This window comes from Cheilinus undulatus, linkage group 9 (assembly GCF_018320785.1).
Source record: "Cheilinus undulatus linkage group 9, ASM1832078v1, whole genome shotgun sequence".
Lineage (NCBI taxonomy): Eukaryota > Metazoa > Chordata > Actinopteri > Labriformes > Labridae > Cheilinus > Cheilinus undulatus.
In genome coordinates, this window is record NC_054873.1 from 26,107,794 (window position 1) to 26,123,460 (window position 15,667).

Sequence of the window (15,667 nt, forward strand, 5' to 3'; positions counted from 1 at the left end):
ATTGGAGAGTGTAAGCGAGGGGGCGGGTCCTGTCGTTTTACTACAGAGCGCCAGATGGCCCGTCTGGAGGCCTACGGTTTTTAGGAGGCTCGGCGTCTCGCAGGGATATACGCTTTGTTGATTTGAATTGCGTGACAACTGCCCAGATTAGGGGTAAATAAAAGGTGGGTGAAGCATGGCCTCCATCCAGTGGCCAGTTTAGGGCGAGCACCCACCAGTATCGGCTTTAGTAGCCAGCAGCAAACCGATCATCCTACTGTCACGTTATACAACACCGCAGTTGACAACAGTGCAAAGACCGCCTGGGCTTTAATACCAACTGCTACAGCTCTTCACGAGAGCTGTAGTAGTTGGCTCGTTTACGACACGGAAACATTACTTTCCATTTTCTGAACCAAATGGTAGGCTGCCTGAACCAATTTATCGACTCGACCTCCTGCTGGCAAAAGCTCAAACAATTTTACCTTTAGACACAATTTGCAAAACTACCCCCAAAAAAAAAAAAACTCTCAATCATACTCTGAAACACATTCTGCATTGTGATGTATAGGGGAGAGTGGGGTAAGATGAGCCAGTTTTTACATGAGGTGTTTTTACAGTGACAGGATGACAGTAATGCCTATATATAAGACCTGTACATATACTTCAGGATGTGGACATCCCTGGGAATATTGGTTTGGGTCTAAAAAAACATTTAAAAAATGATAAAGTGGTTTCTTGGCTCAACTTTACCCTGACCAGAGGTAAATTGAGCCTTTGGAGAAAATATGTTTGGGTAATTCATGCCATTGGTTATGTTGATATAAAGTTGAAAAATTTCACCTCATAATTTGCTTAATCAAAGCAAGAAATTCAGTACCAAATAAAACTTAGAAGTTTTCTTTAAATGGCAACTTTACAACTTCAAAGGGCAATTTTGGAACAGGATTGTGTTCAAAATAAAAAATAGGCTAATATAATGGGTACAAATTGAAAGGCCATTTGTCTTCAGTAAGGACTAAGGAGTTAGCATTTTAAAAATGGACAAAAAACACACTGCCATTTTCACAAAACCATGCACCTGCTCAGCTTCAGTGAAAAGAACAGTTAACTCCAGCATCAAATTAGAAAAGAATAAAACTGACTGCACTCCTTTAGAACTGGATTAAAACAGAATGTCCTACTTAGTGCAGCACACGGGCATATTTGCAAAAAATCAAGGACAACTCAAGATGAAACAAACAAACAAACAAACAAACAAACAAAAAAAAGCCATTTAAATCCACTGCATTTCTCCACACCCACTTGAAAACACTTTTTCTTATGACTGGAGAACCAGATGACTTTGTAAATCTTTTTCAAGTTTGTACATGTTTCAGACTTTGTAATTTTGTACTGGACTTTGTACCTGTTTTTCAAGTTAGGTGAAAGTGTTTCAGACTTTGTGATTTTGTGTCAAACTTCGTAAATCTGTTTCTTCTGTAAAAGAGTTTCAAGCTTTGTAATTTTTCATTTGGCTTTGTAAATTTGTTTCAAGTTTGATTAAGTGTTTCAGACTTTGTGATTTTATACTAGACTTTTTGTAAAATGTAAAATGTAATTTTTTTTTGTCATTTTTGTAAGTGTTTTGCCAACATAGATTTGTTTTCTGAAATATAAAAATGATCCTGCTAATGTAGCTTTGTTTCAAGCCTTGCAATTTTGTACTGCACTTCCAGGCCACTGTATAAAGGGGTTGCAATACGATTGTTGTTGGGAGTTAAATGGAAAGAAATAACTCAACAATCTCATTAAATGTGCAGTGTAGACAACACAACAAAAATACAACTCAAATAAAGTTATTTATGCCAATATTAATTTTATTCTTTAACCACACATTTCATAAATAACACTTCATTATTGCTTCCCCTAATCTGTATTTAAATGATAATAGAGGCTTGGTCTTTGTTGGTTACATAGTGCTTGCAGGGCAGTGCAGGAGACAGCAGTTTTATACTTTAACAGTTTTAAAATTAAATGCAACATCAACATAATACCTAGGATTTTGAACAACCTGTGCTCTATTGTATCAGAAGACAACTGAACAGTCAAGAAACAAATTGCATGACTATTATACACATTTTCAGTAGAGTGTGTCGAATATTTTCTTTTACACAGACACAAACAAAATGCCTTTAGACAGAAAAATATGCCACAGATTCATTACACCATAATAACAAATGGGCACGATTATATCAAAGATCTAATGAAGCAACTTATTTACAATGACAGAGAGGGGGAGAAGCTTTCTATCAAAGTGACAAAGACTATTTCAGCTGACACAATGAGGACACCAGTTTGGTTTCAGTGTGATGATTTCATGAATGTGATCCCAAACTGAAATTAAAAAAAAGGAAAGGGAAAGTGCACAATAGTTTGTAACATACTTGGGAGATGAGTTATCCCTCTGGTGTATACGTACTTGGGTATTGAATGATTTAAGTCCAGAAAAAATGCTTGTATATAATAAGGCCTGAGTCCTGATATATCACAACACAGTAAGACGTAAAACAAACATATTTTGGCCATGCATGTGCTAAGTTTATAATTCAAGTGCAAGCAATACAGCAGTCGAAGGAGAGTTAGAGTGGTTCTGGGGTTGGGTACAGTAAATGGTGTGATCTGTGAAATACTACTGTAGATGTGAGGTTATGAATGACTCTCTATTTCTCCTCTGGGAAACAGAATTTCACAGTGTAAACAAGCATAGGAAAACTTGGACTACTTCCTGAAGCAAATACAGTATATCAGACATTTACATCAAGGAACAAGGCAAAGTGTTTGAAGCTCAAGTTGCCAGCGCCTTCTTTTAGTCCACTGTCCTTTAAGTCGTGGTTTTCAAGAGTTTAAATGTAGTTTTTTCTCCCTAAATGAAAAGATGAATGTGAACCCATCAGGTGCAGCAGGAGGTGAACTTGGTTAATATTTTCAGGGTCAGAGGTCAACTCCTTTGATCAGTGCGGTCTCCAGGGTGATGGTGAACTCATTGAGCGTGTGCAGGATGCGGGAGAGCGAATGAACAGCAGCACGGTCCCTCAGCAGAGCAATTTCCTCGTATGTCCGTGCTGTTAGGGGTAATGCTGCCAGCAGGGGGAGCCACTGGGAAAGAAGTCGGTCCCTGAGGAGAGGAACAGGTTGGTAGAAGTTGATGTGCTGTTGATGGCTGATGTTTGATAGTAAATTCATTCTTCAACTTAAATATAGAAATAGTAACAAGTATTCTACTTTTGAAACAGGTTTAGATTGCATGAAACTAAGATAAAAATAAGCACTGTTCACTTCTGACAAATTAATTCCTTTACTGTTCTAAAATTGTTTGCTTTAAAAGTGCAGTGTGTAAAACTGAATATCAACATCTAGAAGTGGGTTCTAGATTGCATTTCTCTACTGGAAACTGTGGCAACCAGTTGAATTTAATGTGTATCTGTAATGTGAATACAATACAATACAATACAATAACTTTATTTATCCTTTTTTCCTTTTTTCTTCTATGTTACCATGGAAACATGTAAAAATCCAAGATGGCGGCATCCATGGAGAGGACCCTCCCTATGTATGAATTAAAGGTTTATTCTGAGTTGTTTTTTTTCAAAATAGCTATTTTTGAATTTAGATGACTAAACATGTATTTAGATAGACCGTCTTAGAAATGCTTTGCTTTATTTTACCAAGTTTGTTCAGCTAAATGCTACTAGGCTAAACATTACACACTGCACCTTTAACTGATGAAGTTAATTTTGAATCTGAAAAGACAGAAAAAAACACATTACCCTATAAGACAGTACATCTAAACATATTTGTCCATTCACAAAGACCCAAAACTGTTTACTTACTAACAGGGGTAGAAAATATTTAACTACATTTTCTCAAATAACTGTTATTCAGCAGTGTTTTTGGGCACATTTTGAAATCAGTACTTTAACTCCTACTTAAGCAAGTTTTAACCAGAGTAACTGTACTTTTACTTGAGTAAAATACTTATGTACTTTTTCCTCCTATGTTGACAACACGATAGCATATAACAAAAAACTGATTCCACATCGAACCCCACAATGGCTGTTGTGCACAGCAACAGTTTATCCACCAACGGTGGTTGCTTCTGGTGAACTGTTGTTGTTTTTGATGTACCACACATTTGCGCCACAAGTGAAGTTATCCAGAGTTCCTGCCTGTGACATTAGGTGTCCTAAAGGACATCTTCATCCTTGTGTGCATTACCTTACAATGAGATATATGAGGTTACTATGGATGAATGAGGTTAGCTCTCAGCAGTGTGCCGGCTCGTTCATGACAGACACATGACTACTGCAGCTCTGTCAAACTGTGAAATATTTAACACTTTCAAAAGTGAAGTCTAACCACATGTAGCGTGGACTAATAAACACCTGTTTAAAGTGCTAAAACTAACTCTATATGAGTTAACACTGTCAATTTTCCTGCATATTTTACTTTATTAAAGAGGTGTGACTTTACCCAAAGAATCTCGTTGAAGATCTACTCTCTTGCTGTTTTTTCTAACGTGGAAAGATCATATTTTACTGTAAAACTACTCAGTACGTAGGAATTAAAAGTTTACTTGAAGTATATTATTATGGCCAGCCTATGGCACACCTGTGCAATAATCATGTTGTCTAATCAGCATCTTGATATGCCACACCTGTGAGGTGGATGGATTATCTTGGCAAAGGAGACCGCTATGTAATTTAATCCAAACTATCAGCCAGATACATGTTGTTGATGGAGAGCTTGGACCTTTGTTCTGATTTTATTTTATTTTAATTGGTAAGTGACAGGTTTTTTTAATGTAGTGAACTAAATTATTTATGAATGTATTTGTATCTTTTTTAACCATGTTATGCATGTTTTTCTAATCCTGTATTGTATTGTATTGTTGCAGGGAACCCCTGGAAAAGGGACCTTGGTCTCAGTGGGTTCTCCCTGCTAAAATAAAGGATTAAAAAAAAAGATACTCAACTTCACTACAAGTCAATATAATCAGTCACTTTCAAGCCCTGAATTTTAAAGAAAGTCCTGATCAGGGGGGGCTTTTATGGAAGAAAGAGACCATGGTTTTCATTGAAGGAAAGTAGCAAGAACTTAATGAATCATTTTTCCTCCGTGAACGGTGTTTTATATGAGTGTTAAAGCGTGGGAAATATTTATAGTTTGTCATGCTCTGAGGATACTTCCTCAGAGCCCCAGGAAGGAAATGATATCACACTTGCCTAAGACAATGTGATGAATGACCTGCATGTTTTAAACTCTTACATACCAGCATGGAAAATAATACAAACCATTCATGTTCTCTGTCTTAAAACTTTGACCACTTTAAGAATCTGTTTTAGACTTATAACATTGATCTATGCCTCTTCAATTCCAATGCTGTAATTGGATTACAATTCCTTATGAAATATGCCACAAATGCTACATCTTCATGTTCTTCTAAAATCTCTTTTATCTCCTATCTCTCTTATTCTCCTCTTATACAGGGTAGAGGTTTTGAGGGATTTTAAGCTTCCCTTTATTTCTTTGGATCTCCTTTGATTGAGTTTGAAGCTGAAAAGTGACAAAAATGATAACCACCCACCTAATGCCAAGGCAGACAAACAGCTGGAACTTTCCCTCTTTGCCGATGTTTCTTGGTGAGGCGTTGATTGCGTTGACGTAGTGGCACAGTGAATCAACAGGTGGACCCTTTGTTAGTGTTGATCCATGCAGGTCACCCATTTGATCAGCTGTCTCTATGGAGACCACGGCCTTTTCTATTGAATAGAACAGATCACATAATCAGGCTTTAACTTAAAGCTGATGTTTTTATATACAGACAAAAAGGAAATAGGGCATAGTACACGATCATGCTTAGAAGTATGTGTTATGTGGAGCTACTAGATGGAGCAAACACTCGTTTGAGGAGTAAAGAAAAACACTTTTAATGCACTCAAAGTGAAAATACTTACCAATAAAGTCCCAAACAAACATGTTCCTCTGGAAAAGACGGTTAGATCTGAGCCCGTGCAGAAGAAACTTCTCCAGAGAGAGCAGCAGACCTCCTTCACCACACAACAGGACTGTCAGGTTTCCTCTCTGAGAGGACAGAAATATGGCACAGTCTCAGCGGGAGGAAGGCTCATCTTTCAGCTTCAGTAAATCCTCTCAAATGAGTAATAGAGGCCAGTGTAATAATCCAAAATCCCCAAGAGGAGAAATGCATTTGTTTAAAGGGCTCTTCTTTCATTTATTAAGAAAAAAGAAAAGAAATGCATTAACATTGAAGCCTATATAACCAAGACGTTATTACAAAGAAGAACTGAAGGGTCATTACAGAAAAAAGTGATCCATCAAGTCTTTTCAGTGCTTTTAACTTGCTGCTGGGAGAGGGGCTAGTCTGATACACAAATGAGACAAAGCGGGGGTAATGAGTCGTGTTAGAGATATAAATAACACAGGCAGGAGGTTGAATGTCTAACACGTTGCTGCAGAGAAGCTCCTCTCTGCTAAAACTGCTTCAGTTTAGTGATTTGACTGATGCATTGAATGCAACAGCTAAATAAGTAGGACACACTCACTATAGCAGAGACATACCTCTTGCTCAGGTTTGTGGAAGTGTTTAACAAGGTTATTTGCCGCCTCCCTCATGTCCTCTTGCACCTCAACAGCTAACATTCCTGAAAGCATGAATGAAGAGCGTTACAAGGAGAAACAGACGGATGAAATGACACCAACCATGAAGGGAAGTGGACTAGAGCTGAAAAGAAAAGGTGATACAGGAGCACAGTCTGTTATTGTAGTGAGAACACCGACAAGTGGGTCAGCCATTGTAGTAAAGAATGTGTTCTTTGTCAGGACGTACTGCTTCTGCTGCCAAGCGATCCCAGCACTGTCCGCACACTCTGTGAAGGAGAGGCCAGCTCTGGAGGCGTCCCTGTCCACCTTCCAGCATCTTCTTCTGCACCAGGTGACACCAGCTGACCAATCAGAACTCTCTCCAAGCTGCCGTCTCCAACCCCTTTCCCTAGCCAACGGCCACAGGGGAACCTGAGAGGAAACAAGGCGATATTTCATTAGGATGGATGTGATTTTCCATGCAAGAACAAGGTTTCAATTAAGGAAATTGTTGAGTTTTTGTTATTATTTTAGTCAAAAAAGTCAAACATAGTTATCCAGTAGAACAATTACAAGGCAACATGTACTAGTGCATCTCAAAAAATTAGAATATCATGAAAAAAGGTTCAATATTTTTTGTCACTCTTTTCTGAAAGTGAAATCCATATATTATATAGACTCATTACACATAGAGTGAAATATTCCGAGCCTTTATTTCTTGAAATTTCGATGGTTATGGCTAACAGATAAGAAAACCCAAAATTCAGTGTCTCAGAAAATTAGAATATTACATAAGATCAATAAAAAAAGGATATTTTAGACAGAAATGTCAGGCTTCTGAAAAGTATGTTCATTTCTATGCCTTCAATACTTGGTTGGGCCTCCTTTTGCATGAATTACTGCATCAATGAAGCATGGCATAGAGGCGATCAGCCTGTGGCACTGCTCAGGTGTAATGGAAGCCCAGGTTGCTTTGATAGTGGCCTTCAAGTCATCTGCATTGTTGGGTCTGGTGTCTCTTGCCTTCCTCTTGACAATACCCCATAGATTCTCTATGAGGTTCAGGTCAAGCCAGTTTGCTGGCCAATGAAGCACAGTAACATCATGGTCATTGAACCAGCTTTTGGTACCTTTGGCAGTGTGGGCAGGTGCCGAGTCCTGCTGGAAAATGAAATCAGCATCTCCATAAAGCTTGTCAGCAGAAGGAAGCATGAAGTGCTCTAAAATTTCCTGGTAGATGGCTGCGTTGACTGTGGACTTCAGAAAACACAGTGGACCAACACCAGCAGATGCCATGGCAACCCAAATCATCACTGACTGTTGAAACTTCACACTGGACTTCATGCAACATGGATTCTGTGCCTCTCCACTCTTCCTCCAGACTCTGGGACCTTGATTTCCAAATGACATGCAAAATTTACTTCCATCAGAAAAGAGGACTTTGGACCACTGAGCAAAAGTCCAGTTCTTTTTCTCCACAGCCCAGGTAAGAGGCTTCTGACGTTATCTCTGGTTCAGGAGTTGCTTGACACAAGGAATGCCACATTTGTAGTCCATGTCTATTGGTCTGTGCCTTAGTCCAACTCCAGTCCACTCCTTGTGAAGCTCCCCCAAATTCTTGGATGGATTTTGCTTGACAATCCTCTCAAGGCTGCGGTCATCCCTTATGCTGGTGCACCTTTTCCTACCACACTTTTCCTTCCACTCAACTTTCTATGGATATGCTTGGATACAGCACTCTGTGAACAACCAGCTTCTTTAGCAATGACCTTTTGTGGCCTACCCTCCTTGTGGAAGGTGTCACTGACTGTCTTCTGGACTTCTGGCAAGTCTACAGTCTTCCCCATGATTGTGTAGCCTACTGACCCAGACTGAGAGGCCATCTAAAGGCTCAGGAAACCTTTGCAGGTGTTTGGAGTTCATTAGCTGATTAGGGTGTGGCACCATGACTTTCTAATATTGAAATTTTTAACAATATTCTAATTTTCTGAGACACTGAATTTTGTCTTTTCTTATCAGTTAGCCATAATCATCAAAATTTCAAGAAATAAAGGCTTGAAATATTTCATTCTATGTGTAATGAGTCTATATAATATATGCGTTTCACTTTCAGAAAAGAGTGACAAAAAATACTGAACCTTTTCATGATATTCTAATTTTTGTTTCATTTTGATTTGCACTGTATCGTATTGCATCACATCTTATTGTATTGCATCGTATTGTATCTTTATGAAATGTGGCCCATTTAAATTATCTCCCATATACTTAAACACTGTTCTGTGTGGATACAATCTATGTTTAGAGATAGGGCTCTTGTACGAGTAAAGGCATTCTCCCACTAAGTCTTTTTTTTTCATCCGAAATTGCTACACATTTAAAAAGAGATATGATCTTTTGTTGTGTTAACCATGCTTGCAAACTTCTGCCTCTCATTATTCTTTTCAGAAAAGATTTAATTTTGTTGCATTTTTTCTCATCTGTCCAAGTCATTTAAATGGTTGATTGACTTTTCAAAACAATGGCTGGCATGCCTTTCTCTCTCTCTCTCTCTCCCTTGCTCTAAAACGTTACCTGAAACACCTTGCTTTACCCATGTATTATATCAACCATAGAACATAAAAGGCCAAAATCTGTACTTGATGCGACATAACAAAGAGGCTGAATAGAAAAATTGCGCTCCACCTCTCCAACTTGGTTAGCACTGTGACATATGAGCCTGTGAAGGCCCCTGAGAAGGTTGGATTGGCCCACTGCAGTATGAGGCCGTTTTTGCCTCATACTGCAGTAAAACACAAACAAAAACTGCATCAGACTTTATGTGTAAAGTTTGAGTGTGCAATAGTTTTCATCAGATTACTGATCTGAAAAACATTAAACAATACCAGACTCAGTTCAAATAGCTGAAGAATCTTACTTGTAGGTGTGTCCAGTGATCTCATTGTACACTATCACACAGTCTATCAGACACTTAGCCAGTAGGCCGGAGTTCTCTTGTCCCAGCTGCAGAGTGCTCAGCCTGCCCAGATTCTTACACTGAAATAAGAAGCACAAGGAATCAGTGAATCTGTGCATGCATCCCTGTCATGTATGATGCTGACCTTACGGCTCAGGATTACACACTCACCTGGAAATAAATCTCTTGTGTATTCTTTGGGATCTGTCTAACTCCTGAATCTCCCATTTCTCCTGACACGCACACCCAAGGGTTGACTGTTGCCATTGCGATGCTCAGCTTCTTCATGGGAATAATGACAACACGATATGGAATACCTAAAGTGAGAGACAAAGAGCAGAGTTGTGTTTCCTTCATCCCTAACATTGTCTTCTCCCACAAAACTGTTCTCTTTTGTTTGCAGTTTCCTGTAGATTCAGGGGATACTGGGAGCAATTCAGGTAAAACATGACCCAAAACAAAGTCCCATTGTTCTCTAAAGTTATAAACCCAACAGTAAATTCCACCATTTAAAGTTAACAGGACTCACTGATGGAGGTGAAGACACGTGTGAAGCAGAGGTAGTCCACAGTGTTGAGAGAGAGCAGGTGGAAGAGGAACTGCTCTCTTTCTTCCTCACAGAGCAAGAACGCATGAGGTTTATACAGCTGCCTGTGTGGGGACACCAACAAACATGCTCTAAATGCAAATTTAGAGGAAATATTAGATGTTTTTAAATAATGGTTTATGAGTGAATTCTGACCTGAGCAGCTCCTGGTTAGTGACCAGCTCTTTGAGGTGTTGGGAAAGCATTTTCTTCTCCAGAGCCAGATGGATCCAGGCCCGAGCTTGACCCACCTCAGAGAGACCCTCACTCATGGTCTGGATAAACCTGGAAGAACAAATATTCTATGACAAATGAAGCTATTTCCCCCTGAAACTTCAGTTTATTCACTATTTAAGTGTTTCACCTTAGAACTTTAGAAAACGTAAAGCTTAGAGAAATTACCTTAAGAAAACAGCTCAAACCGTCTAAACAATTGTTTGGCATTTACTTTTAAAAAAAATTTGATTTATTACCTCATATCCTGTATCAATGTGCCTCTCAGGAGAGGAGCGCCATCATCAAACGTTCTTATGTCCGTACCATTACACCCTGAACAGACAGGAGATTTAACAAAGAGATCATTTCACTATAATCTTAAAGATTTACACACGAAAAGCAAAGCAGGAAGGTAGTGCTCTGACCTGGAGACTCAGCTGGTGTCTCTGTTTTCCCTTGGGCTGCCTGGAAATGGAGTAGATGGGACCAGAGAGCAGACTTCCCCTGTTCAAAAGAAAGACATTTGTTAATATTCAGGCTTTCTTTTTCAGCTCTTTTGCTGTCGCCATGTGCATGATGTGATTTTTTTTTGCATGAGGAAACACAGATTCAGATGTTTTTTTAGGTCATCTGAGCTGGTTAGGCATGTTGCGTTGTGTGTCTGCGTGTTGTGTGTCTGCGTGTTGTGTGTCTGACCTGTTTTAGCTGCAGCCCGTGGCCCCAGGTTCTCTCCAGTAGGTCACACAGACCGTGGATGAGTGTGTTCTCCTGCAGGCCTGTGATGTTGGCTTCTCCCTGACACAGTTCAATGCTCTCCTTCCCCATCCTCTCCATCAGCATCCGTTTGGTCTGAAGAGATAAATCAAAATAACATGCGGTTGTGTTAAAGATAATTAAGGTAATCAGTGATGGCAGTTATCCCGTCATCTTTCGGGTGGGGCGCTCACCTTTAAGCGACACTCGTTCAGCAGCCCGTCCACAAACTCTCTGTGAGTCTGAGTGACGGCCTGTGGTGACGTGTCGAGTAGCTTAGACTGGCGAAGGTTTTTCCTCACAAATGTGTGCTTCTGAAATAAACAAGAAGAATAAATCAGACACAAGCCCTCTAAATGCAGCCTCTGTGTGTGAGAGCGCGTGTTTAATACCTGTCTCTGCTCACTGTCCACTCCTGAGTGTTCAGACACGGCTGATCTCTTGGGGTCAGTCCTGCGTGAAGCCGTAACTCGACTAGACCACCTGATCACACACAAAACATGGCAGATAAAATAGTGTGTTTTCAGAATTAAAAGCATGTGTACTTGTATACTTTGGAGGCAGATGCCCTAAAAACAAATGATGAAAGGATCCAGTTACAAATTTTCCATGTTGATAAGTGTTTTTCTAATTTATAATTTTAAACTCTGACAAAAATAAATTTAGTTCTCATTAGGGACTAAAATGAGACTAAAATCTCAGTGCTGGACAGTTGGATTTTCAAAATCCATACTATTTCTCTACTGTACGTATAATCTGTAAAACCCAAGGAAAGATTGGGCAGAGAGCATTCAAGATATGTCATTATTTTCTTCCGTTTATTTTAAAAAATTGACGTATTGACAGTGCATCAATATGAGTTATTTACATTCATGTTTATTTTATAATATGACTAATAAAATCAGTTAAAAAATTGTCTTAACTAAGAGTAAAGACTACAATACAAGGATTTTCTATTGACTTAAACTGGATTAAATTTTTTCGGACTAAAAAAAGACTAAAATAATACTAAAACTAAAAGGCATTTTTAATCTTAAGCAGCCTTTCCCAAACTTCAGTCTGCTGCAGCCCATTTTAAGACCTGAAAATCCCCTGGGGCCCACCTAAAACCCTTGAACAACCGTAACATAAGAGTCAAAAGTATTTTCCTCTATATATTTATTCTATAAACAGAATTAAAAGCATTAACATTACTTAGAAAGTGTTTGAGGGCTGACAAAGTACATTTAATAAGCCACTACCATTTTTTTTTTTTTTTGGTAAAGGCATTTGGGAAGTCACTTTAATATTCTCTTTTCAAACACTCTCTAACATACTTTGTGGCACAGCAAACTCTCTCATTGTAGCATTATTGTCTCTGAATGCACTAATGGATTCTTTAAATCAAGAAGTGAGTGACTTCTTAGCAGTGTCACCAGTTAATCCAATACCATTTAAACCATGAAATTGGTTCAGAAAAAATAAATGATAAAAGGTAACATGACTAAACATTTCTGGCAGTGTTTTCTTACTTCTTGGACTTGTATTTTATGAACATTTAAAATACAATTTCATTTCTTTAAAATATTTATATCATTTGTAGTTATTCTAACTGACTTCTTACAGTCCACCTACAGTTCCTGCCCAGCCTACACTTTGAGCATTGATCCAAAGACTAAAAGACTACATTCACTTTTCCCCTATATCCACAAAAATAAACTTTAATGCTGCCTAGAAATGCTTTTTATCTTTAAAAGATTTGCAAAAAAAATACAAAAATCTGTTTTCACATTGTCATAATTAGGTACTGAGTATGGATTAATAAGGGGGAAAATATATTTATCTGTTTCATCAAATATTTCTCTAGCACTAGCATTTAATACTGGGAATTAAAAGACAAGATTTTTATTTAGCAAGCACTATTATTTATTTTAGTAAGCACTAAGTCTAATTTCAAATAAATGTTCAACTAATGTGCAATAGTTTATTTAGTGTTTTAATCATTTTAATATTTTGCATTACTTTGAGCCAACAACTTTCACCACTTATCAATCGCTACAAGCTAATTATATACATTTTGACACATATCTAGTACTTGAGGGAACTCTTTTCATAATTTATGTATTAGCTTACATTTTAACTGTATATTTTGGGGGGAGTTTAGTTTATTTTAATGGGACAACTGAAGAGAAACTAAGGAAACTAGAGGAAATATGGAAATAGACAGACCAGGATGTTATGGACTGAGCATAGTGTAAGGACGCTCTTCAAAGTGAGCTAACATTTCCTTTAATTTTTATTTATTTATTTATTTATTTTTCTAGATTTGTTTTTGGGCCTTTTCATGCCTTCATTCCAATAGAGGAAGGACATTGGATAGACTCAGAAACAGGGAAGAAAGTGGGGAGAAACATGCGGTAAAGGCCACAGGCTGAATTCGAACCGGGGCCACCCGTGCACATGGGCAGCACGCCAAACCACCCGACCACCTGTGTGCCCCATTTCTTTTAGTTTTTAACTACAAGTTTTGTTGCTTTTACAGAAGATTTCAGCCATTCGTCCTTTAATTTTCCTTGTAAACTATTCCTTGTTCCCCTGTTGTAAGTACCCATTGCTGAGCATCACCATTGTAATGTATTCTCACAGATTACCAGCAGGAAACAAAGGCTCACTTGTTGGAGTTTTGTCCCTGTGCGAGCACATCCGCCTGCAGCTTGGGGAAGTAGCCTGGCTGATGACGACCCTGGCCGATCCTCATGTCCAGCAGATGGGGGTGTATGGCTGTGTGGTCTGCCTTCAGCAACCGCCGCTCAATGGCCTGAGCTGCAGAGACAAACGAAGCAATGGTTTGGATCAAGCAGGGATTTTATATTGCAGATAAGATTATCCATATATGAAGACATCTGCAGGCAGGATATGTGTGGCACATTCAGTGTTATCTCTTACATGGTCTTGTTGCTGTCTAAGTTAAGTGATAATTATATTTCCTTCATTGCCAGGAAAGCAAAAGCATGATGGGTATTCATATGGTGTTACATATGGGAGCTTTTGAAACAGTTTTAGAGGACAAAAAAGTCACAATATCCACTCATTCCCTACCATACTGTTTAAGGCACTCCTCTCTAAGTCCCTTGCTGCACCCCTCCTCCCTCTTTATCAGATTGTATTTCCTTCTTTCTCTTTCAACTATTCATCAGATTATATGATTTCAATTCCAATTTGTGAAATGTCTCCACAGACTGCTTTTTGGATAGTTCACTGCTGGTACATGGTATTCTCTTGAGCAGATCTTAAGTGACATCTTTAGTGCTTTCAGAAAAGAGAAAGAAACAAATATGATGTTTGCAGGAAAGCTGAGCTGCATGAGCAACATGCTGAATAAACCCAAACAGAAGAACAGATGGCAACAGATTTTTAGATTCCCTGTTGGCACCCACTTTAATCATACCATGCAGTTCACTCTGCCAAGAGTGGGTTGAATCTATTTTCTGGCTGAACCTAAATCCTGAAAAGAAACTATTGGTGTATCATTGGTTTTCACTGAAATAAACACATTTATTTATTATTCCAGGAGATTTTTACCAAACACATATTACTTACATTATGTGAAAATCAGTGGAAATTTAGCAAAGCTGTATTCATACTCATCTAGTGTGGTAAGACAACTTAGATCAAGGGTGTCAAACTCAATCACAGCAGGGGCCGGATTCTGGATTTAGGTCTAACCTGAGAGCCTAACAGGGTCAGTATTTAACCATAACTGTCAACCTCATTTTCACCGGTAATAAAATTTAAATAAAATATGAAAAAAAAAAACCCAGCCCTGATGATAAATCATTTGGAAATTCAAAAAGGTAAAAATGATAAGTGTAAATGCTCAAATCTGAGATAAAAATTCCAACTTATTAGTTCAAAAGATCAGAAAAAAATATTAAAAAGAGAAAAATAATGTTTTTTTAAGAGCAAATATATGAGGAGAAAGTTGAAATCATAAGTTTGAAAGGTCAGAATATTAGATGAAATTTAAAATCATGAGTTTAAAAGTCAAAATATGACTTAAAATTATAAATTGTGAGTATGATAGGTCAAAATATGGGATTAAAAAGCCAAAATTAAGAGTTAAAAATGTCAAAATATGAGCTAGAATTCAAAACGATAACTTGAAAAGTTAAAAATGTGACTTAAATTTAAAACTGGAAGTCTTAAAGGTCTAAATATGATATAAAAAGTAAAATCCATTAATTTAAGATGTCAAAGTATGAGAAAAAATTTGAAATCATGTGCTTAAAAGTGAAAATATGGGATAAAAAAGCCAAAGTAAGGAGTTGACAAGGTCAAAATATGACTTAAAATTTTAAACTGGGAATCTAAAACATAAATATGTGACATATAAAGTCCAAATTATGAGTTGAAAAGGTCAACGTATTAAATGAAAAGTTAAAATCATAAGTTTGAGTCGTAATCTTGAGATGCATAATTGAAAATATGAGATAAAAACACAAATTCATTTCATTTCCCACATTCTTGACTATTTATGGATTCTTTCTACTTTACTTTTT

General features: G+C 37.9%; 1 protein-coding gene and 1 long non-coding RNA gene across 2 annotated transcripts in view; one reads left to right on the top strand and one right to left on the bottom strand.

Moving 5' to 3' along the window:
• Positions 1-1,831: 1,831 nt before the first annotated feature.
• LOC121515230 (DENN domain-containing protein 5B-like) overlaps positions 1,832-15,667 on the bottom strand; it is a 29,237-nt gene continuing 15,401 nt past the window's right edge. The window contains exons 7-21 of the mRNA XM_041795892.1: positions 13,781-13,931; positions 11,522-11,612; positions 11,324-11,443; positions 11,073-11,225; positions 10,802-10,880; positions 10,634-10,709; positions 10,317-10,445; positions 10,104-10,225; positions 9,746-9,891; positions 9,536-9,654; positions 6,869-7,053; positions 6,601-6,683; positions 5,976-6,102; positions 5,606-5,780; positions 1,832-3,136 (exon numbers count right to left, since the gene is read on the bottom strand). Coding sequence (XP_041651826.1) covers positions 2,953-3,136; positions 5,606-5,780; positions 5,976-6,102; positions 6,601-6,683; positions 6,869-7,053; positions 9,536-9,654; positions 9,746-9,891; positions 10,104-10,225; positions 10,317-10,445; positions 10,634-10,709; positions 10,802-10,880; positions 11,073-11,225; positions 11,324-11,443; positions 11,522-11,612; positions 13,781-13,931 — 1,940 coding nt within the window. The 3' untranslated portion in view covers positions 1,832-2,952. The remainder of the gene's footprint in view (positions 3,137-5,605; positions 5,781-5,975; positions 6,103-6,600; positions 6,684-6,868; positions 7,054-9,535; positions 9,655-9,745; positions 9,892-10,103; positions 10,226-10,316; positions 10,446-10,633; positions 10,710-10,801; positions 10,881-11,072; positions 11,226-11,323; positions 11,444-11,521; positions 11,613-13,780; positions 13,932-15,667) is intronic.
• On the top strand, positions 4,497-6,928 carry LOC121515231. Its single transcript, XR_005992359.1, has 3 exons — positions 4,497-4,800; positions 6,675-6,776; positions 6,862-6,928. It is a non-coding gene; the product is annotated as an uncharacterized LOC121515231 (long non-coding RNA).